At 43.8% G+C, this 25,219-nt stretch overlaps 1 protein-coding gene across 6 annotated transcripts in view; it reads left to right on the top strand.

The window, feature by feature from the left end:
* Positions 1 to 25,219, top strand: part of shank3a (SH3 and multiple ankyrin repeat domains 3a) — a 624,660-nt gene that overhangs the window by 535,761 nt on the left and 63,680 nt on the right. For 5 of the 6 annotated variants that reach the window (XR_004562245.1, XM_034176659.1, XM_034176663.1 and 2 more), the window contains 5 exons: positions 10,183 to 10,265; positions 14,425 to 14,549; positions 14,772 to 14,907; positions 21,468 to 21,548; positions 21,726 to 21,749. Coding sequence is in view for 5 of the 6 variants with exons in the window: in XM_034176659.1 (XP_034032550.1) it covers positions 10,183 to 10,265; positions 14,425 to 14,549; positions 14,772 to 14,907; positions 21,468 to 21,548; positions 21,726 to 21,749 (449 nt within the window). In the remaining variant the exon portion in view is untranslated. The remainder of the gene's footprint in view (positions 1 to 10,182; positions 10,266 to 14,424; positions 14,550 to 14,771; positions 14,908 to 21,467; positions 21,549 to 21,725; positions 21,750 to 25,219) is intronic. The other variant, XM_034176660.1, reaches the window with a different exon arrangement.

The following is a 25,219-nucleotide window of genomic DNA, read 5'->3' as shown; positions in this document are numbered from 1 at the left end:
CTTTCAGGCTCCTCTCCTGTGGAACCAGCTCCCAATTCAGATCAGGGAGACAGACACCCTCTCTACTTTTAAGATTAGGCTTAAAACTTTCCTTTTTGCTAAAGCTTATAGTTAGGGCTGGATCAGGTGACCCTGAACCATCCCTTAGTTATGCTGCTATAGACGTAGACTGCTGGGGGGTTCCCATGATGCACTGTTTCTTTCTCTTTTTGCTCTGTATGCACCACTCTGCATTTAATCATTAGTGATCGATCTCTGCTCCCCTCCACAGCATGTCTTTTTCCTGGTTCTCTCCCTCAGCCCCAACCAGTCCCAGCAGAAGACTGCCCCTCCCTGAGCCTGGTTCTGCTGGAGGTTTCTTCCTGTTAAAAGGGAGTTTTTCCTTCCCACTGTAGCCAAGTGCTTGCTCACAGGGGGTCGTTTTGACCGTTGGGGTTTTACATCATTATTGTATGGCCTTGCCTTACAATATAAAGCGCCTTGGGGCAACTGTTTGTTGTGATTTGGCGCTATATAAAAAAAAAATTGATTGATTGATTGATCTTGGTAACCATGGGGATGATGGTGACTCAAAACCTCCCCCCTTACTCCTTCCTTTTACTGGAAGCCATCTGGAGAACTCATGTCCTGGCTGCCGGTAACTGATGTCCCGGCTTGCCAGTAACTAAGGTGACTCAGTTCCTGTTTTCTTCTTAACACAGCCTTTCCGAGAATACATTCCTTTTAAATCATGTCTTTTTTTTTAGAATCACATCAATCATATTCAATCATTTCATTACAACTCTTTTTCACATAACAATTCATATGATCATATACAAACATTTTCATTCATTATTATTCATTTCATATGCTATCATGTCTTAATTATTTTCGGTTGTTTTTATCATCAGCTCTTCTGGCCTTGCTTGCGACATCACTAACTTCTTCTTTTTTCTCTGCCTCTGCACTAAAAACAACTTCTTCCAGTTCCTCTTTCTTCTGACTGCCATGAAAAACAACTCTATAATCATTCATTTTACTTATTTGTAACATACATTTTCTAATCAACTTTTACTTTTTATTACATTAATAGTTCATTTGATCATACTTTGTCATTTTAGAATCATCTTAGACATATTCCATCGTTTTCACCACTGAGTTCAATCCATGGGCCTCCCCATCTGCAATGGAAAAGTCCGGTATGACCTCACTTACTCCAGGAAAGTATCAAACACTGTTCAGTTTATTCCAACAACGTGTGTATTAATCCAATGGCACGTATTATATTCCAAGATGAAAACAAGCTGAAAGCAAGCTTAAAGTCATCTTTCTTGACAGAGCGTTCTTTTGTTTTTCATGATTCCATAATTTTTTCCTCAGAATTGAGTCATTCCATATTTTTTTCCCTCTGCTTGGTCTAAAAAAGTAACTGTTACTGACTGCCACAATTTTTTTCCTGATTTCTTATAGTGTTTCTTAAAGCCAGAAAGTTGCCATTTGAAATGACTTTAGTTTTGTGTCATGTCTGTGATCGGCTTTTTTTCTACAAAATTAAACAACTGAATGAACATCCTCCAAGGCCGGTGATTCCATAATTTTTGCCAGGGGTTGTATAATAAACCATTTATGGAGCTATAGCTCATATTGCATTCACAAAACAAATGCACGAAAATAAATAAAAATACAAACTTTTGAGCTGCTTACATACCATTTTTGTCTACCGTGTAACTTCTTTCATCTGCTACGTCCACACTCTCTGCAGGCTCCTCCTCAGCGTCATCCTCAGGCTGCGGAACAAAAACGTCTTCACTTATTGTACAAAAAAGACCGTAAACTAACAATAAAAAACATATAGAATGCTTGCTTGCTAACTCGCTCGCTCACTAGTCACTGTGTGACATACACACGCTGCGAGACTCGTGAGCATGCTGCAATCTTGCGCTTAATGTTGATGTCATCAGCCAGCAACAGCCAGTCAGAGCACAGTGAAGGTTTTATGTTGCAATCTTGTTTTTTTTAAGACCGTTTCTATAAAAAACTGTCACAGTATTAATAGTCTGTTTATCTCTGTGTACGACACCCGTGTTGCGTTCAATGTGACTGGTAAAATCTACAACTCTATCGGGCTGTGAGAGTGCTCACATCTTTTATTATTAATTTATGTGGAAATGATTGTTGTACAAAAGCTTCACATATCTGTCGCTGAGATAGATGATGATTGGAGTGCAGTTTTAAGCAGAAACGAGGCAATAATCTATGAATTGCTACTGAAGCACTGAAATGAAGAATGTGCAGTGAAGGCACAGTGCGAGTGTCCTCCCCCTTCTGAGCTTCTCCAACAGCAGCTTGACTGTTGCAGACAGCCAGGAACGATTTTAGCGGTTTACAAACATTTTTGACTGTTAAACTTTACTCACTTCACCACCAAAAAAAATGTTAGCCGACTGAAAGTTATCGGAACTAAATTTATCAGAAGCTAATTGGTCCGATGATGGTTTTTAAAAATTATCTGAAAAGATAATCCGATAATGAAAAAGTTAGCTTCGATAATTAGCGGTTAGTGGATTAGCGGAAATGTGCCCACAACTGCATTCTGTCATCCCCCCCTTCCACGAATAGAGGAGCAAATTTTTAGAAAGAGACTATTTCAATTTAGAAAGTAGGCTCCTCTGCTGGAGCATAATGGATTTCAATTTATTTAATGTATATAGCCCCAAATCACAACAAAGCTGCCAAGTAAGGTCTAACCTTACCAACCCTGAGAGCAAGCACACAGGCGACAGAAAAACTTCCTGTGATGATTTGAGGAAGAAACCTCAAGCAGACCAGACTCAAAGGGGTGACCCTCTGCTTGGGCCATGCTACTGACACAATTGACAATACAAATATACGGGAAATTTTGGGAGTCCATGCTGGTGTACAGGGCGGGAGACTTGCAGACGAAGACACCCACTCCCACTTCTGGGTGGAGCCGCACCTCAAACAGAGAAAAAAAAATGAATAATGAATAACAACACCACACAGTAAACGTAAGAAAGGTACCTGTCTGTATTAGAAAATTCACGTATTAAGTTTTCACACAATGCAACAAAACTGAGTACAAAACCAAAAATCAAACAAACAAACAACAACAAAATAAACAACAATGGGCCCAACTTCACAAATAAACCAAAATTCACCCCAGGGGATTTTATCTCAGTTATGGCTGTGTAAATCCACACCATGAAGTTGTAGGTTCCAAACTGTAAGTCTTTTTTTCTTCTTCTTTCAACATGTGCGGAAAGACGGTGAGGCGCAGATTTATCCTATCACTCAGCAGAATCATCAAAGTTCAGTAAATCGCAGTATTAAAAAGAAAATCAAAATCTCTCTGAATCTTTAGCAGTCTGTGAATCCTGGTATGGTTGGCTCACCACCATTGGACTGGGTCAGTTTGTGGAATCATACATCCAAAAAAAAAAAAAAAAATGTATAAAATCTGTATAACACAGTTCGAGAGAAATATTCAAAAATGCAGGCACATTATAATTTTTACCATTCAGTGTAAACAGTGTCAATCAAACAGTCATAAATCAGCATTTAAAAATGGCAAAAAGCTCTCCTGAAAACTCAAAATGGCACTCGTGCGACACCGACACACTACAGAACAAGCTTTTTTTTTTTCAGTGCACAGCACCATATATCTCACCGCTATGTTGCTGTACAAAAATGCACCAACACACTATATGGTATTTTACACCATTTCATATAAAACAAAGATTTACAAAATTGTGATGACCTGTAGCTTAAGATTTCTGAGCACTGCTCTCTACACGGTGACAGCCGCTATTGCATCATCATGAATTCACTTCACAATTTGTGGTCTCAGAAGGAGTTCAACTCTCAGAGGAGAATTCAAAACAGCTTAAAAAAGAAAAATATCCAGACAGAGCAATGCTTGTCTCACTGGTAGTTGTTATTGGCATTTACTGACAATTTCTAACAAAGAACCGTCTTTTTCTTTTTCTGCTTTCGCCTTAACAGCATTTTCCGCTCACTTGTGTTTCTTTTTTCTTATTTTCTCCCACGCATACCGGGGCGGAGTCCTTCCCTTAATTCCTAACATTTTTCAATTAAAATTCATCTACTTCCCTTTTAACCAAATCCACACTACAACAATTGCTTTTCCCATTAAGAACATGTATTCTTAACTTTTTTCTTTTAATACAGCATCATGAATTTCTCATCAATAGATATTTATATTAACTGGGTTACAATTTACTGTGTTTATGAGTTCGTCCCTGTACGTCTGCAGTCTGGACCTTTTCACCTTGTCTTGTCTTTTTCACAGCAGCACCTACCTTCAGTTAGCTTGATTTACCTCACAGCATTTAGCTGCTGTTTTTCTGTCACTTCCTGCCAGATTATAATGTTATGTTATTTTGTTCGTGCTGGTTCTTCAGCGGTTCCAGTCCTTGTTTCCCTGCAACACATCCCATTTGGATTTGATTTCCCATATGGACTGGTTTGTGTTTCCATCTGGACAATTATTAAATTACTTTTCAATTTATCTCAGTGTGCTCATGTCTGCATTTTGGAGTTTAACACTGCTGTCTTTGGTGTTGTGGTGGACATAATTCAACATGTAACAGATATTGTGAACATAATTCACCATACTCGGCTGTCATTTGGGGTTAGTGTGTTCTGTGTATGCAGTGCACATCAATGTGTGTCTCGTTCACAGCTATAGAGACATGGTCTCTTTGATGTTTTCGCACCGGGACTGCTGGGTTGGTGATGGGTGGTGCTGAGCTGGTTTTGAAGTCAGTGAGGTTTTGAACCTGTGACAAAAAATAAACGACACACCGTTGCATTGTCAATGTGGGAAATTGTCTTGTCTTTTTCCATCCATCACAATTTTCACACTGTTGACCCCGACGTTTGTCTTTTGAACATTTTGAAGGATATTCCAACACGATCGTGACAGGGAATGCTGTATCTTTGAAGGTTCCTGAGTTTTGGGAGTCGTTGGCTTTGGCTTGCTTCATTCAAACGGAGGCACAGTTTGCACTGTGTGAGATTACCTCGGATGACACGAAATACTATTATGTTGTGTGGACCCTCAGCAGTTCTACAGCGGCAACACTGGTTAGTCTCGTGAAAAATCCGCATGCAGTGGATAAATATGCAGCTCTCAAGGCTCATCTATTAAAAACATTTGAACTTTCTGATGCTGAGAGGGCCAGCAGGCTATTTTCTCTGCACTGTTTCACCTCAGCAGCATTGCGACCCCGATCACCTTGCACTTTCAGTGGGAACGGAAACATCTGGCATTCAGTAGTGGCCTTGAGCATTGGCCACACAGACAGGCTGCTGTTCATCCAGGACACCATCTCTGGGCATCATTTCTTGTGTGACACCAGTGCGTTGTGGGTGCATTTTGCCTGCTTCCAAACTGGACATCCTAGCGGATGTTGTTTAGCTTTGAAAATGCCACTCAGTCATTCCAGCGCCTCATGCTACATGACCTGCATTTCCTCTTTGTATACCTGGAAGACATCCTCATGGCCAGTACCTCCCAAATGGAACACCTGTCTCACCTGCAGATACTATTTGAACGTGTCAGCCTGCATGAGCTGATCATCAACCCAGATAAGTGCCAGTTTGGCTTAACCACCGTTGACTTCCTGGGACACAGAGTGACCAAGGACGGGGCTGTGCTACTCATGTCTAAGATGGACACGGTCTTAACATTCCCATGACTGGTCACAGTATGGGCCCTGCAGAAGTTCTTGGGAATGCTTAACTTTTATCACCACTTAATTTATAAAGCCACTGTGCTCATGCACCACCTGCACGAGGCCCCAAGCACCTAGTGGATTGATCCACTGAGAGAAGAGACACAATATTCCCGGGTGCTAAACCTGCCTTAGCGGCAGTGATGATATTGGCTCATCCACCGTTGTAGGCTCCAATAGCCATCACCAGGGATGCATAGGACTATGCTGTGGGCACAGTGCACAAGCAGTGGATGAATGGTGCCTGGCAACTGCTTGCTTTCTTTAGTCGGGTGTTACGCCCCAGTGAGTGCAAGTACAGCGCTTTTGACCAGTAGCTGCTTGCCCTTCACCTCATTATTTTACACTTTCATACACTGCTGGGGGGCCGGTGGTTTATGGGTTTTGTAGATCACAAACCGCTGACTTTTGCCATGGCTAAAGTGTCTGAGCCAAGGTACGCCCACCAGCAGTGACAGCTCTCTTATATCTCAGAGTTCACCACAGACAAACAACATGTTGCTGGTAAGACAAACTTCGCTGCGGACTGCCTCTCTCGAACATTTGCAGCTACTGTCCACCTCAGGCTGGAGTACACCCACATGGCAGCTGATCAGGCCACTGAGCGAAAGGTACAGTCACTCAGGTCTGCTGCCACTGGACTGCAGCTGACAGTGATCTCTTTTGGTGAGGGCAGCACCATGCTGCTCTGCAACATCTCCATGGGACAGCCACGGCCCGTCGTCCTCACCACGTGGAAGCAATGTGTTTTCGAGGTTGTGCACGGCCTTTCCCGCTCGGGTAAAAAGCTGTCCCTAAAGTTGGTGGCAGCCAAGTTTGTCAGTCACAGGTTCAAGATGGACGTAAAGGACTGGGTGGACTCTTGTGAAGACTGTCAGCGCGCCAAGATCCACCACCACTCCAAAGCTCCCCTAGCACACTTCCATGTGCCCGAGCATAGATTCGACCACATGAATGTGGACTTCTTGGGCCCCCTACTCTCCTCCCTGGGTTTCACACACCTCCTTACAATGGTGGATAGGACCACTCGGTGACCAAAGGCTGTTCTGTTGATCGCTGCAACAACAGCTGAGATGGCTTGAGTGTTCATCGGAATCTGGGTCACCTGATTTGGCACTCCATCTGACCTCTCTTCTGACAGGGGCTCACAGTTTATGTCCGAGCTCTGGAATGCCATCGCAGAGAGCGTGGGTGTGAAGCTCCACTGGACCACTGCTTATCACCCCCAGGCTAATGGACTGTGTGAGCGCTTTAATCACTCTATGAAGGCATCTCTGCGGGCCAGCCTAACAAACAGTGGTTGAGTGGGCAGACTCCCGTGGGTCATGCTGGGCCTAACTACCTCCAAGAACGACTTCCGGTCCTCATTGGCAGAGTTGGTCTATTTTTGAAGAATTTGAAGAATATTGGGTGGAGCGTCACTGTCCTTCTTCAGCATACTGCAGCAAGGAAACTGAATGTGGTGCAGGAGGGTTTAATTGTGCGCACGTCAGAGACGAACACTGTCACAATGTATTAAGGATCACCACTAATCAAGACGGATCAACACGCTTAGTTCCAACCTCCACAACATGAGGCGAAATGAGGGTGGTGTGTGACATTCGTGGAAGATTTTTTGACAGTCAAAAACATGCTCCACGAAAATCATGAATATCACGCACCAACATGCACTATTAATGCTGCGTTTAACACATAACGATGACAAGTCACGAATGCCACGAAGTACACATTCTTGGCCGCTGATCACGAATGTGATTATTCGGGGCAGAGGCGTCAGGTGTCCTCAGGAACTGCTGCAACCTGTTACCACACATTACAATTAATGGCACATGTTGCCGGAGAATTATCAGGAACCATTACGCACGGTCAAGAATAGTGTTCCGCGTTGTTCCGCGCTATCGTGCGCTATTGCGCGTAACAGCGCATCGTTAAGTTCTGTCACATTGTGAACGAGGTGAATTGTCTCCCCACACACACCCATATTCATCCAACCGAATTCAGATCGCTCCAGTTTTTCAGAAGAACTTTGTGACTGCATGTGTAGTTGGGCTCTGTGCCATGGAGTGGTGCAGAGAGGAGGAGGAGGACAGAACCAGATGTGTGGCTTCATGTGGCTCTCGTCTGGTGCATTTTCCCAAACATCAGGCACATGCAGCAGGTGGAACACCTGCAGGAGCGCGCTGAAGAGCACTGAAATTTGACTTTTAGCCGACTTGGTGCCAGCAATCAAACTTAATGTTGTGCAGCAGGGTTTAATTGTGCACACGCTTCTTCCTCCGCCGGACTGGAGGAGGTGCAGAGATGTCGGGCAGCACGTGAGTCTCCTCTCACTCCTCTGGTTGCTCAAACTTGTTCTCCCGCTCATCAGTTACAACAGCAGGTGGAACACCTGCAGGAGCGTCCTGAGGAGCTTCAGCAGGAAGTGTGGACCGACATTTGGAGCCGAGTTTAATTGTGCGCATATGACAGAAAACTGATTCGTCATGGCGCATAGTGAAATGTGACGTCGCGTTACAAGTCGTGTCAAAACTTGACAGTTTCCGTGTCACTTCGTAATAACGCGTGACAGTTTGGGCTCCAAGAATGATCACAGGAACCACTACGAACGTTGTCACGTTCTATTAAGGATCACTACTCATCAAGATGGATCAATACGCTCAGTTGCGACCTCCACGACGTGAGACGAAATGAGGGTGGTGTGTGACATTCGTGGAAGATTTTTTGACAGGCAAAAACATGCTCCACGAATATCAAGAATATCACGCACCAACACGCACTATTAAGAAACCTATTGAGATGCATTAAGTCACATTAAGAATGTCAGAAATGTTGTCACGAATGACAGAAAAATGACATTCGTAACGTGTCTTGCTTATGTGTAAACGCACCTTAAGAAACCTATTCAGATGTGTTAAGTCACATTAAGAATGTCAGGAATGTGCCAAGAATGACACAAATATGACATTCGAAATGCGTCTTGCCTATGTGTAAACGCACCATAAACAAAGTTTTCTCCTTTCAAAACCTCCAAATTGTTCAAACACATGATGGTCACTAAAGATCTGATTGCCGATCATCCACAGTCATTCGTCCGTTAAGGTAACACCATCAAACAGCTGGTCCGGTGTCCACGCCATGGTTCTCCCATTAAGATTGTAACAGCAGTCACTTTTTCTTAGTCTTGGTGTCACACTTATAAACACACAGATAAATTTTTTCTTTCTCCATGATTAATCTTTGGTGTGGTGTGCACGTCACAGCTCCCAGCGGAGCATGGGAAAGAGAGACATTTCATTTCCATGACAGCGGCAAACAAACCCACCTCCCGTTCCACGCTTTTGGTAGAGGCAACATGCTTAGTTCTGCTGGCCACAAATTGAATTGAAGGAATAGAACCAAGTGTTTTTTAAGCCCATTTCTTATGTTGTGCCAGCTGCAATTTCTCCACTTTTTACGAGAGGTGTGTACAAAACACTTCCACTTCAAGCCCAAAAGTCTTATCTGTGGAAAAACTGAACACCGAATAAAAATCATGACTAGTATTGCTGGACCTTATAAAAACACACCTGTGCCATTTTGACGTATTCGCCACAAAATCCACAAAAACATAGATTCGGAGCTGCAAGAAAAATCAGTTTTCCCATTCGTTTCAATGAAAATGGCAAATGGGTCTGAGGGGGCAGTTCCAAAGTGATTTCACCGAAGTCAACATTTCTCACACACTGACGCGTTTATCAGCAGCAGATGTAATCAAGCTAATTTCCCCATGTTTATGACTTAATTTTTCAGGACATATGGCACCAAAAATAAAAAAAACAATACATCAATATTTTTATAATTCTTTATTTATTTAGAATACTCAGCTCACTTGTAATTTCATGTATAAGATGTGCACATTAATGCAGTGTAGGCCATGTAACAGGCTCCACCCATCAACACACAGTAAAATCAAACTTGTGTTTGTCTTCTGTTCTCACAACCGCCAGTGTCAGTTTGCTGAGCAGATGCTCTCCACACTCCTGCAGTCACATTTGAAGGATCAGTCAGAAGATTGAGTTTTGTCCCAAAGACTTCAGTCACTGAGGACGCTCTCTCTCTTTCACTCACTCACTCATGCCAGCTTATCCTCTCAGCTTCTGTATCGCTTTCAGAATACGAGCACATCCCCCCTGAGAATCCCGAGCAGCACCATGCTGCTCAGCTTTTAACTTGATTGGGTTGTTGAAAAAAGACGCACAAGCGTATGTTGGCCTGGTGACAATATATACTGCAACAGCGTATGGGGTGTGCACATGTGGGCACACGTTTCTCCATCCCCCCCCCAAAGGACTTTCTTTTCTCCCGCTGCTCTCGCCCTCTCTGGTTCTGTGTGTATGAAGATGGTGCTGGAATCATACCTGCTCAACCTTTGCTCTCTCCTTCACAGTGACTACATCATAGAGGAGAAGAATGCTGTGTTACAGAAGAAAGAAAATGAAGGGTTTGGTTTTGTCCTGCGGGGAGCCAAAGGTGAGAATTACAGATGCAAGTGGGACAGGCACACCCGGTTACCACCATCAGGGTTTCTGTGAGAAAGAGTTGATGAGTGTGGCTTGGTGTCTGTATTGTTACTGCGTGAGTCAACAAAACGAGCAGCTTGGGTCAACACTCTGCTTGTGTGATCAGATGCACTCTGGGTTTTCGTGCGTGCCGTTGGGTGTGTTGGTGTGGGAGAACCATACTTGGCTGAGCCTGTCAGCGAGCTGTCCCATCTGTTCCCTACACATGGCGTTCGGCTTTAATAGCGACTCGCACGCCTCATTTTCGCACCCTCTCTTCTTTCTCTCATCACTGCTCCATCCTCTGTCGCTTTTGTGCCGCCGCTCTGCACTGCTGTCTTTTCTGTCACTCTCACTCACTACATTAACTCCCCCCCCACCCTCACCACAAAAAAATTAAACAATTATTTTCATACCTGCTGTATTCAAGCTGAGATCTCCTCTGCGTCTCTCCATCAATTTCATTTTACTCATGCACGTGCCTACTGCCTGCTCAGGCTGGTTGCTATGGCAACCCCCTCTCAGGCACCTTGCCTGGAGTCTGAGTGTGCTCTACTGCTCCATCACTCACTACCGTGCAGCTTGGCTTACCCTACTCTCTTTCACTCTCTCTGTCATTTACTCCCCGCTACCCTTAAAACACACACACACATGCACACAGAAGTTCATTTAGCGGTCCTGTGAGATGTCTCACATGTCGGTGACGTACGGTGCATCCAGAAAGTTTTCACAGCACTTCACTTTTTCCACATTTTGTTATGTTATAGCCTTATTTGAAAATACATGAAATTAATTTTTCCCCTCAAAATGCTACACACAGTACCCCATAATGACAATGTTAAAAAAGTTTATTTTGAGATTTTTGCAAATTTATTAAAAATAAAAACTACGAAATCACGTGTACAGTGGTCCCTTGCTATAACGCGGTTCACCTTTCGCAGCCTCGCAGTTTCACAGATTTTTTTTTGTGCAATTTTGCATCCTTTTTTTTTTTAACAGCGCATTGTGTTCTGTGTCCTTATCAGGCGGGCCGGTCGCGGCACCGGTCAGCATCACCGCGATTGCTCTCTCTGTCTCCGATGCGCTTACCGAGTCTGCAGGCTCGGTAAGCGCAGCAGCGGGCCACTCACACCGCCCTCCTCTCTGCTGTGCGGAGCTGCGCCAAATCTGGCAACAGATCCAGAGACTACAGTCGCTGTTTTGATGCGGATGTTGGCCGCAGCTGCAGAGCTCTGTGGCCACCGAGAGAGGACTTGGATTCTTTGTGGTTCCCGCATCTGTACCTCCAGAGGCAGTGAGCGAAGGGAGAGTTCTGTGTGTGTCTGTTTATAATCTTCTCGCCCAGAAGGAAAAAAGAGAGTGTTTACACAGGAGAGAAAACTGAGAAAATGTTAATGCCTGTTTGAGAAAAGTGTATAAAGTGTGTAGTGAGGGTTTTACAGCCTTAAAACATCTATAATAATTGCAAAAAATAGCGCTGACTACTTCGCAGATTTCGCTTATTGTGGGTTATTTTTAGAACGTAACTCCCGCGATAAACGAGGGACCACTGTACATAATTATTCACAGCCTTTGCCATGAAGCTCAAAATTGAGCTCAGGTGCATCCTGTTTCCACTGATCATCCTTGAGTTGTTTCTACAGCTTAATTGGAGTCCACCTGGGGTAAATTCAGCTAATTGGACATGATATGGAAAGGCACACACCTGTCAACATATAAAGTCCCACAGTTGACAGTGAGTGTCAGAGCACAAACCAAGCATGAAGGCAAATGAATTGTCTGTTGAACTTCAAGACAGGAATGTCTTGAGGCACAAATCTGGGGAAGGGTAAAGAAATATTTTTGCTCTTTTGGGGTCCCAATGAGACATTTGGATCCACCAAGACTCTTCCTAGAGCTGGGGGCCTATCTAAACTGAGCCACTGGGGGGGGGGGGGGCTTAGTCGGAGAGGTGAGCAAGAACCCGATGGTCACTCTGTCACAGCTCCAGTATTCCTTTGTGGAGAGAGGAGAACCTTTCCAGAAGGACAACCACCTCTGCAGCAATCCACCAGTCAGGCCTGTATGGTAGAGTGGCCAGATGGAAGCCAGTCCTTAGTAAAAGGCACATGGCAGCCCACCTGGGGTTTGCCAAAAGGTTCCTGAAGGACTCTGAGACCATGAGAAACAAAATTGTCTGGTTTGATGAAACAAAAAATGAATACTTTAGTGTGAATCCCAGGCATCATGTTTGGAGGAAACCAGGTACCATCCCTACAGTGAAGTATGGTGGTGGCAGCATCATGCTGTGGGGATGTTTTCCAGCAGCAGAAACTTGGAGACTAGTCAGGATTGAGGGAAAGATGAATGCAGCAACGTACAGAGACATCCTGGATGAAAACCTGCTCCAGAGCGCTCTTGACCTCAAACTGGGCCAAGGTTAATCTTTCAGCAGGACAATGACCCTAAGCACACAGCAAAGATATCAAAGGAGTGGCTTCATGACAACTCTGTGAATGTCCTTGAGTGGCCCAGCCAGAGCCCAGATGTGAATCTGATTGAACATCTCTGGAGAGATCTGAAAATGGCTGTGCACCAACACTCCCCATCCAATCCGATGGAGCTTGAGAGGTGCTGCAAAGCACCATCATATTCAAGAACACTTAAAGCTGTAATTACTGCCAAAGGTGCATCAACAAAGTATTGAGCAAAGGGTGTGAATACTTATGTACATGTGATTTCTTAGTTTATTTTTTCATAAATCTGCAAAAAAAATAATAATAATAATAATTTTTCATGTTGTCATTATGGCATGTTGTGAGTGGAATTTTGAGGGAAAAATTCCACTCACAACATGCCATAATTTTGTTATGTTACAGCCTTATACCCCTTTGGAATAAGGCTGTAACATAACAAAATGTGGGAAAAGTGCAGCGCTGTATCCACACTGTGCATCCAGAATACTGACCGGATACACTGTAGTTGGATTCAGTTCAAAATTAAATTGAGTTTGTGGTTGTGCACTCACTCAACAAAGTGTGTGTGTGTGTGTGTGTGTGTGTGTGTGTGTGTGTGTGTGTGTGTGTGTGTGTGTGTGTGTGTGTGTGTGTGTGTGTGTGTGTGTGTGTGTGTGTGTGTGTGTGTGTCCATTTTCTCAAAGCCAAAATGCAGCTGTGCATATATGACTCCATAACTGCATGGAAATCTATATATCAATAAATTTATTCATCTGCAGCATGCACACACAATGTATTAAACAAATAATTAATGTTTATGAATTTTATGGTAAGAATATGTGTATGAGTTGAACCATAGAATCTTATATTCAACAAGGCAGAGCCGAGTTGAATGAAATATTCCATTTCTCAATGAAGGAAAATAGTCTTTCCATTGCACAAATGCAAAACTTTCATTATTTATTTTATGTGACACCTAAATAGCGCCACGTCGTTTAAATTTTGACTTAAAATTAGAAAGGTGTTTCTTGTCAGAACAGGAAGCCAACAGCAGCGGGCAGAGTAGGCTCTATGTCCTGCTCTGCTGTTCACCTCAACTGGCATACAGGCACACCACCAACACTGCTGAGCAGAGTCAAATCTACTGAGAAGCCCAGTAGTATGTGTGGAAACACATCTATCTGTTTTCCAGAATCCAGTGAAAAAGGGTCTGTCAGCAACCCAGAAACTCACTGACCTTTTATACACACACACACACACACACACACACACACACACACACACACACACACACACACACACACACACACACACACACACACTGATTACAAGCAAACAAATCACAGGTGAGGATGTTACCTTTTGTAGCCACTCAAAACTTTGTGTCAACTTGTGTGCATGTTATCAGTCCAAAATCACCAGGGCATGTAAAATTTTGATCAGAGTCTCCATTCAAATCCCCATCAGATCAAAGAATCATTAAGGGCCCTTGGGTAAGGGTCTTAATTCTCAAGTTGCTCCCAGAGCATAGTTGAGCTACTTGCATGGCAGCACGCTGACATTGGTGTGTGTGGGTGAGTGTGAAGAATCACTGTAAAGCACTTTGAGTATGAAAGCACTGTGCAAATGTAGTCCACTTATATTCCTTTCCTGTAATTAAAGGAAGCCATAGATTTTGTGGTTGTGTATTCTTAGCTGAGACACCGATTGAAGAATTTGCGCCCACCCCGGCATTCCCCGCGTTGCAGTATCTGGAGTCAGTGGATGTGGAGGGAGTGGCCTGGAGGGCAGGCCTGAGGACTGGAGACTTCCTCATTGAGGTAATGAAGCACTAATCTACTGTTTTTTTGTTTTTGTTTTTTTTAGTCACACTGCTTTAACTTTCTTCCCATTTACCAAATAAAAGTGAAGATGTTTGCACATTTGGGCAAGAATAGACCAACTCCCATTTACTTATGAACCAAAATGTTTCAAAATATTTACCAGAAATTGAAAGTTGTGCACAAAGATTGTGTTGGCATGTTGCATCTCTCTATCCACAGGTAAATGGGGTGAACGTAGTGAAGGTGGGCCATAAGCAAGTGGTGTCTTTAATCCGGCAGGGGGGCAGCAGGCTGCTGATGAAGGTGGTGTCCGTCACACGCAAACCTGAATCTGAGGAAGTTGTTCGCAAGAAAGGTAAAGACTAGAAGGATGTAGGTGGAATCATATCATTTTTTTTAAAGGCCAAAACATTCAAATTATTCATCATTATTTTGCATGCAAGTACTTATCTAATGATGCACATGTGAGCTTTGCAAAAATAAGTGAACGCTGCTTCACAATTAAAATTCTAAACAATTATTAAAATTGTGAATACAATAGCAGACAGTTTGCCTAATGAATGCGATGAGGATGTAATTTCATGGTACATTTCTCATGTCTGATTGATTTGATGAAAAGTCTTCTTGTACTCATCGTCTCTGTGGAGGATGGCTTTGTGTACAGAGGAAGACATATGTTATGGTTGTCAAGGTGATTTCTACCACATTTCCCAGTTGTAAATTTATGTGGTTTCCATGTCAACCACAGCTCACCATTACTCAGCTCCCACACAATCCTAAAACTATGACCCCCAAAGTGTGCGTGCCTGCATGTGTGTGTTTGAGTGTGTGTGCACGGAAACTCATTTCCTATGACTGATACAGAAGCAGTGGTAAATGGGTTTGACCTAGTTTTACTGGGACAGTACTGTGTCCAGTACATCCCTCTAGAAACGGATCTCATGGTCTCTTTAATCTCCATCTCTGTCAACTTTTTTTGTGTGCTTTCTTTCTCGTCTCTTTGAATATATTATAAAAACAAAACTGATAATAGGAAGCAGCAGGGAGATAGGTGTTGGGCTACCTATATGTAGATATGGGTTCCATATCCACTCACACTCCCTGTCTGTACTTGGACAAAATACTTCATATGGGTTCCATATCCAGTCACACTCCCTGTCTGTGTACTTGGACAAAATACTTCATCTGCACTGTCCCAGTCTACCCAGCTGAAAAGGAGTACTGGTCCTGGCTGGAGACATAACCTTCGATGGACTTCCATCCTGTCTGGAGGACTCATAGACACTCGTGCACTTCAAGCTACAGTATCTGTGGACAAGGATTGGCACCAATGGGCCTCAGGCCCTACATAGGAGATCTTCTTTCTTTAATATCAAGTCTAGTCCTTACACAGAGACCAACCTTCCCCTATTATACTGATGTGTTCAAAATAATAGTAGTGTGTTTAAAAATGTGAGTCAAGCTCAAAGTCCATATAATAGTTTTTATTTCCATACACGCAAATTCATTGGGAATACTGTGCATTCTATTTCAAATCAAAACAATACATTTACTGTATGAGCTGAAAAATGCTTGAAGATTTATCTTTCCCGTGAATCACTGAACTAATATTTAGTTTTATAACGACTGTTTCTGAGAACGTGGCATTTTGAACGAAGGCGTTCGACCGTGTCCCTCGGGGCACCCTGTGGGGAGTGCTCCGGGAGTACGGGGTCCGGTGTCCTTTGCTAAGGGCTATCCGGTCCCTGTACGACCACAGCAGGAGCTTGGTTCGCATTGCCGGTAGTAAGTCAAACCTGTTTCCAGTGCACGTTGGCCTCCGCCAGGGCTGTCCTTTGTCACCGGTTCTGTTCATTATTTTTATGGACAGAATTTCTAGGTGCAGCCAGGGTGTAGAGGGGGCCTGGTTTGTGAACCACAGAATCTCGTCTCTGCTGTTTGTGGACGATGTGGTTCTGTTGGCTTCGTCAAATCAGGACCTTCAGCGTGCACTGGAGCAGTTTGCAGCCAAGTGTGAAGCATCCGGGATGACAATCAGCACCTCCAAATCCGAGGCCATGGTTGTCGACCGGAAAAAGGTGCTTTGCCCTCTTCAGGTCGGTGGAGTGTCCTTGCCTCAAGTGGAGGAGTTTAAGTATCTTGGGGTCTTGTTCACGAGTGAGGGACGGATGGAGTGTGAGATCGATAGACGGATCGGTGCAGCATATGCAGTGATGCGGTCGCTGTATCGGACCATCATGGTGAAGAGAGAGCTGAGTAGGGGGGCAAAGCTCTTGATTTACCGATCGATCTACGTTCCGATCCTCACCTATGGTCATGAGATTTGGCTCATGACTGAAAGAACGAGATAGCGAGTACAAGCGGCCGAGATGAGTTTCCTCCGCAGGGTGGCTGGGCGCTCCCTTAGAGATGGGGTGAGGAGCTCAGTCACTCGGGAGGAGCTCGGAGTCGAGCCGCTGCTCCTCCACATCGAAAGGAGTTAGTTGAGGTGGCTCGGGCATCTTTTCCGGATGCCCCCTGGACGCCTCGCTGGAGAGGTGTTCCGAGCACGTCCCATTGGGAGGAGGCCCCGGGGAAGACCCAGGACACACTGGAGGGACTATATCTCTTGGCTGGCTTGGGAACGCCTCGGGGTTCCCCCGGAGGAGCTGGGGGAGGTGTGTGTGGATCGGGAGGTCTGCGCGGCTTTGCTTGAGCTGCTGCCCCTGCGACCCAACTCTGGATAAAGCGGAAGAAAATGGATGGATGTTTCTGAAAACTGCTTCACATCTGTGTTGCATGGAGTCGACCAACTTCTGGCACCTGTGAACAAGTATTCCAGCCCTGGACAATTGGACTGCATTCCACAATTCCTCTGCATTTCTTGGTTTTGCCTCAGAAACAGCATTTTTGATGTCACCCTACAAATTTTCTGTTGGATTAAGGTTTGGAGATTGGGCTGGCCACTCCATAACTTTTTGTTCTAGGACCAAGATGCTACTCACTTGCTGGTGTGTTTGGGGTCATTGTCTTGTTGAAACACTCAGTTCAAGGACATTTCCTCTTTGGCATAAGGCAACATGACCTCTTCAAGTATTTTGATGTATTCAAACTGATCCACGATCCCTGGAATGCAATAAATAAGGCCAACACCATACTATGAGAAACGTCCCCATATCATGATGCTCACTGTCTTCGCAGTGTACTGTGGCTTGAATTCAGTTTTTGGAGGATGTCTGACAAACTGTCTGTGGCCCCTAGACCCAAAAAGAACAATCTTGCGTTCATCAGTCCACAAAATGTTGAGCCATTTCTCTTTAGGCCAGTCAATGTGTTGTTTGGCAAATTGTAACCTCTTCAGCACATCATTTTTTTAACAATGGCTTCTTGCCCATAACTTGAATTCAAATAGGCATCTTCTAATTATTACATTACTCACAGATACCTTTAGACCTTCTTTGATCACCCTGGAGCTGATCATTGGCTGAGTCTTTGTCATTATGGCTGTTCTTCAGTCCATTTGAATGGCGGTTTTCTGTCTTTCTGGTTTTATTGCCATTTTAAAGCATTTGAGATCATTTTAGCTGAGCAGCCTATCATTTTCTGAACTTCTTTATATGCTTTCCCCTCTGCAATCAACTGTTTAATCAAAGTAAGCTGTTCTTCTGAACAATGTCTGGAACAACTCGTTTTACTCAGATTTTCAGAGAGAAATGCACAACAACCAGCAATGTATGACACCTGTTATTTTTTTACAGAAAGAAAAATGCAGACAATGCTATTTTTTTGAACAGCCTAACAGCTCCTTTTTCTTCACTTTCTGTAAACGAATAACAAATTTGATTAAACAAAATTCTTCATGCTTTGATTTGAAATAGAATGTGCAGTGTTCAGAAGTCAGATGTGCAGAAGTCATATATGGGTAATTGTATGGTAACAGAATAACAATCAGAGCAAATTTTTAATGGTAATCTGAAATATGGCCAGATTTTGTTGTCATTGTAATTCTGTTACTGTAGAACAGCAAATATTGTTTAAAAAAAAAAAGAAATTTACACAACTATGTGTGGTCCCTTGAAGCTCACTGCCTGCATTGCTGACAGTAAGTATTCATGATATAAACTTTTATCATATACCTATAAATGATACGGCAATATGATTGGATAAAACACTAAAGAATAAATAGCAATAAACCCTTTTCGCGGACGGGTAATATTTTTCATACCACCCGAGTAATCAGCCAATCCAGACAGCGGAGCGGCGCCACGACAAAGAGATGCGGTCAGAGGAACTGTGAAATGCTGGTGAGTCACTATGAATAATTTCTTACGTGTCCAACCTCGTAGGTTGATCGTTAAAATTAAATTTGTTAGTTCTAAAAGCCATCATTTATAGGAAAACGTTCTATTTTTTTCTACTAAGGTTTGAACTTTGAGTGTTTATGCAGGAGAGAAAACTGAGAAAATCTTAATGCCTGTTTGAGAAAAGTGTATAAAGTGTGTAGTGAGGGGTATTACAGCCTTAAAACATCTATAATAATTGTAAAAAATAACGCTGACTACTTCGCGGATTTCACCTATCGCGGGTTATTTTTAGAATGGAACTCCCGTGATAAATGAGGGACCACTGTACATAAGTATTCACAGCCTTTGCCATGAAGCTCAAAATTGAGCTCAGTTGCATCCTGTTTCCACTGATCAATGCTACGCACACTCTGATTGGCTGATTTCCAGGCTGATATTTTCCCATATCAGACCGTTACCATGACGGCCCGGATCACATATCACATTTGTTACACACTAGAAAGCTAAAAACACGGTTAGAAAAACCAAGTCGGACATGAACGTACTCCATAAATATCTAAACAGCATCGGAAAAAAACCAGATTGAAAGCTTACCAGCTAACGAGCGGACCATCTGTTATCAAGTTCTTCATGGAGGTGAAGTGAACAAGTCGGACTACGAGCCCAAAACCTTCAGCAGCTTTCATATTCGAGTGACACTGTAAGTTTCTATATAATAGCCATATAATAAACAAATTATTAACCTCACTTGGTTGGTCTGTACGGGAATAGCAGACCTCTGTGTTTTTGCACTGATCTCGTACTGTCAACACCTTGGTCTGATATTTTCCCGTGTAAACCTTGCGCTCGGTTAATAATCCTTTAATATTTCACGGTGCAGGGCATACAGGGTATCAGCCCTCTGATGTGTCTGATGTGTCCCTTCAGCTTCTCCCTTGTTTCACGTGGGGTCGCCACAACAGCAGCCCCTATACATGTCCCTATACATGTAACATGTTTTACACATACTTATTATCTGATTAGTAGGTCATTTTTGTTGTTGTTGTGTCATGTTCCTCCATCATCAAGGTGATGAATGATAAAACTTGATAAGAGCGCCAAACCAAATAAACTGCAGAAACAGAGACGTCTAAACAGCTGCGGTGCGGCTCGTGTTTCAAGCTCGAGGGTCCACGGGTGTAAAACTGTCCTGAACGCCGCCATGTGCAGCACTGCCCCTCCTGTTGGATTTACTCCCAATTTTATGCAGTATTTTTCTCCAAATGCACACACACACACACACACATGCAGTACACCCTTCACAAGCCAACACACATTTTCTGCAGCATGCAAGGCCTCACCACTGCCACCGTTGCCATGGTGACTACACTGCATGTTTGAATTAAGCATTGCATTACAGTGAGACCATCTCTCTCTCCCGCTCTCTCTCTCTCTCTCTTTCTCCCTCTGACTGTCTGTTCTTCTCTCTATCCTCCTCCATCTCCTCTGCTCCCTCTTACTGTACCAGAATGTGCAGGCTGGTGAGGAAATGAAGATGTTTGTTATGGACTGTACCCGGGATGGCGTACGTACTGTAGATCTGCAGCTGCTGATGTCAGCAGGATAGTTAGGCTCGAGTAAGGCACGTGGGCATGTGTGGAACTTAAAGATCTATTACTCTGCGGCGGTGCACTGAGTAGTCGATCAGGGATCGAACGGACCCATCTTGTAGTACTGTGGGGTATTGATAAAAAAAACTTTATTTTCTTGTATTTGAACTGCTGTGGCTGAAGCTGAGGTTCGTGAGATCAATCTGACAGCATGGCAGCGGGATGTCGCCTGCCGACACAAGCTGCTTAGACACATGGCATTTTTCTGTTGTGTAACAGCAGTGTGTGTTGTAACGGAGGGTTTTGTTTAAATATGTAATATGTGTCTGATATGTGCCGAGTTGCACTGCATGTGTGCGCTAACTGGTTTGAAGAGGTTTTCTTTGGCTTTGGAGTATAACATCTGCAGTGTATCGTTCTCTTGAGTTGATAAAGTTGCTGTCATCAATACATCTTTCCTCAGGAAAAATATGCATGTGTGTATCTGAACTGGTTTCATTTCAAACACACACACACACACACACTAAATTCTAGACAGGCCCCATCCTGAAAGTAAGATGGACAACTTGCTCCCTGTCTTTGCCACGTTTATTTTGCTCATCCTGCCAAATGTGGCAGACAGATTCCGGTGTTCCATGTACAGTGTGAGGATTCAGAAAGCTCGGGATGCTGCAGAGAGGACTTCCCGCCTCTGGCCTCCTCAACTGAGACGATTTCTCTCCACACAAACAAAAAGATACTGAGTCTAGGTTACAGACTTGGAAATATATATCTATCTATATATCTGTAGATAGATATATAGATATATATAAAACCGGCGATCAAGACAAAGCGGAACATGAAGAAGCTGGGCGCCAAACACAGTCTGAAGAAGGTCCTGGCCAAATCTGAAAGGTCCAGCTCAGCTGAATTTGACCAGGTCAGAGCAGCCAGGATGCATTGGACCGGTCGTCTCTGGGATCCCAGGAGGACACTGAGCCGTAAAGCCAAAGGAGTTCCATTGTCTTCAACATCATCCTCAACACCATGCCTTTTGTCCACAGCTCCCCCACCGCCAAAGCGAGCTCCGAGTACCACGCTGACGCTGCGCTCCAAGTCCATGACGGCTGAACTGGAGGAACTGGGTGAGTGCCACAGAGCTGCTATGCATGCACCAAACTCTGTTCCTTCTTTCCTGTCAAATTCCAACATTCCCTTTGACACTAAAACTCATTATATCCTGAACTTTTAGAATAGTCGCTCCTGTTGCCTTGTTCTTGTCCTTTTCCTTCTTCTGCTGACGCTATCTTTTTCCCGCCAAGCTTCTGCTCGGAGGAGAAGAGGAGGTGAGTCTGAGGAAAACATAAAACAAAGTGACACCTTTCTGATCATCCTAGAGATAATTTATCACAGATGTGCCTGTTTAGGCAGGTCGCATCCTTCTTTGGTCTCCTCCTTTCTCGCAGCACTCACACCTCCTAGTGTTTCAGAAAAGGAACAGTAAATCTTTCTTCACATAGACCTGTGATTGTGCACGCATGACCATGATTACAATATTTCACAGTCTGCCCATACGTATTTGCAGGGCGACACAATAATTAGAATTTTGCAACTGTACAACACCAGTGTGGAACTTTTAATTCAAGGGGTTAAATAAAAAACATCACATTTACCACTGATGAATTACAGCCATTTTCATACATATCTCCTCCATTTTCAGAGACTACAAGTTAATTCAACAAACTAAATATAAGGATTATTAATACAAGTAATCTGTTTTCTTTAGACAAGTCAGGGGATGGATACATGAACATTTCCAAGTCACCAAACATGTCTTGGTCTTCATTCACAGCGAGCATTAAGAAACACAAACAACATGGTACTGTATGATAAATCTATTTGGAGTAGGCACTCCTTGTCAGGCTGAGCGTAGGCGAAGCACAGACAGAGGCTGGACACAAATGCAGGCTCTCAAACAGGACGTATGAGTAAAAAGGATGGTCTTTATTACAGGCAGGGCTTCGGCAACAGGAAGACAGTCCGCGGAGCAAAAGTACCAGACAAGGACGAGACAGAAGACGTGGTCAAAAACTAGCAGGGTCAGTACATGAGCAAACTGGGTTTTCAGAGCTGAGGCAAAAACAGGGTCCGGTAAACAGAGCAGAATCAAAACACGGCAAGAGCAAAAACAAAACGAGACAAAGCGCTGGTAAGTGATGAGCATCATCGACAAACGAGCAGTGAGGGAATGAACAGACGCAGTTTAAATAAAGAAGGCGGTGACAGGAAAACAAGGTGCACGTGAGGACGAAGGATCTGGAAAGGGGGGCGTGGCTGGCAGATGAGGAACAGGTGCAAAAGAATGAATGAAGAAAACGCAATGCAAGCAATCCAAAAGAACTAAGTGACTGGAAAAATCAACAGAGAGAAATGAGATGTGCTTAAGGCAGAAAATAATAAACGTGCGCAAAGCAAAATGGGAAAAAAAAACAGGAGATAATGTGACTAAGCAAAGTGGAAAACCAGGAGATCAATAAAAATAAACACAGATTCGAACCAAGCTGACACTGAATAAAATATAGAAATAAATGCAGTGACAATACAAAATACTAATAAGAAATCAATCACAAAGAACATAATCAAATACTAAACACTGAAGATGAAAAATAAGCAAAACCTGTGACTAAGCATGATGTAAAGAATGTGAAAAGCTAAAGTACACTCAACAAAAATATAAATGCAACACTTTTGGTTTTGCTCCCATTTTGTATGAGATGAACTCAAAGATCTAAAACTTTTTCCACATACACAATATCACCATTTCCCTCAAATATTGTTCACAAACCAGTCTAAATCAGTGATAGTGAGCACTTCTCCTTTGCTGAGATAATCCATCCCACCTCACAGGTGTGCCATATCAAGATGCTGATTAGACACCATGATTAGTGCACAGGTGTGCCTTAGACTGTCCACAATAAAAGGCCACTCTGAAAGGTGCAGTTTTGTTTTATTGGGGAGGATACCAGTCAGTATCTGGTGTGACCACCATTTGCCTCATGCAGTGCAACACATCTCCTTCGCATAGAGTTGATCAGGTTGTCAATTGTGGCCTGTGGAATGTTGGTCCACTCGCACTTGGCTGTGCGAAGTTGCTGGATATTGGCAGGAACTGGTACACGCTGTCATATACGCCGGTCCAGAGCATCCCAAACATGCTCAATGGGTGACATGTCCGGTGAGTATGCCGGCCATGCAAAAACTGGGACATTTTCGGCTTCCAAGAATTGTGTACAGATCCTTGCAATATGGGGCCGTGCATTATCCTGCTGCAACATGAGGTGATGTTCTTGGATGGCACAACAATGGGCCTCAGGATCTTGTCACGGTATCTCTGTGCATTCAAAATGCCATCAATAAAATGCACCTGTGTTCTTTGTCCATAACAGATGCCTGCCCATACCATAACCCCACCGCCACCATGGGCCACTCGATCCACAACATTGACATCAGAAAACCGCTCACCCACACGATGCCACACACGCTGTCTGCCATCTGCCCTGAACAGTGTGAACCGGGATTCATCCGTGAAGAGAACACCTCTCCAACGTGCCAAACGCCAGCGAATGTGAGCATTTGCCCACTCAAGTCGGTTACGACGACGAACTGGAGTCAGGTCGAGACCCCGATGAGGACGACGAGCATGCAGATGAGCTTCCGTGAGACGTTTCTGACAGTTTGTGCAGAAATTCTTTGGTTATGCAAACTGATTGTTTCAGCAGCTGTCCGAGTGGCTGGTCTCAGACGATCTTGGAGGTGAACATGCTGGATGTGGAGGTCCTGGGCTGGTGTGGTTACACGTGGTCTGCGGTTGTGAGGCTGGTTGGATGTACTGCCAAATTCTCTGAAACGCCTTTGGAGACGGCTTATGGTAGAGAAATGAACATTCATTACACGAGCAACAGCTCTGGTTGACATTCCTGCTGTCAGCATGCCAATTGCACGCTCCCTTGCGACATCTGTGGCATTGTGCTGTGTGATAAAACTGCACCTTTCAGAGTGGCCTTTTATTGTGGACAGTCTAAAGCACACCTGTGCACTAATCATGGTGTCTAATCAGCATCTTGATATGGCACACCTGTGAGGTGGGATGGATTATCTCAGCAAAGGAGAAGTGCTCACTATCACAGATTTAGACTGGTTTGTGAACAATATTTGAGGGAAATGGTGATATTGTGTATGTGGAAAAAGTTTTAGATCTTTGAGTTCATCTCATACAAAATGGGAGCAAAACCAAAAGTGCTGCGTTTATATTTTTGTTGAGTGTAATATACGAGGTCTGTTAGAAAAGTAACGGACCTTTTTATTTTTTGCAAAAACTATATGGATTTGAATCATGTGTGATTGCATCAGCCAAGCTTGAACCTTCGTGCGTATGCGTGAGTTTTTTCACGCCTGTCGGTTGCGTCATTCGCCTGTGAGCACGCCTTGTGGGGGGAGTGGTCCAGCCCCCTCGTCAGATTTTCATTGTCAGGAAATTGGCTGATCGACTGCCGCTTTGCTTCATCAAAATTTTTTCAGAAAGTGTGAGAGACAGCCAAGTGGAAACCATTTGGAAAATTCAGATGGCTTTCGGTGAAGATCTTATGCGGATCACACAGATTAAGGACAATTACAACTGGATTAAAGATGGCCCACAGCGGCGGATGGCACGCCGCGCACCGAGCGGCGATCGACAGGCTCAAAAGACCAGATCATTTCCAAAGTGAACGCTTTGTTGATCCGGGACGTCGTCCGACTACCAGAGAAATGGCAAGAC

This window comes from Thalassophryne amazonica, chromosome 8 (assembly GCF_902500255.1).
Source record: "Thalassophryne amazonica chromosome 8, fThaAma1.1, whole genome shotgun sequence".
NCBI lineage: Eukaryota > Metazoa > Chordata > Actinopteri > Batrachoidiformes > Batrachoididae > Thalassophryne > Thalassophryne amazonica.
The sequence above is the reverse complement of the archived record's forward strand: the minus strand, read 5'-3'. Positions and strand labels throughout refer to the sequence as shown.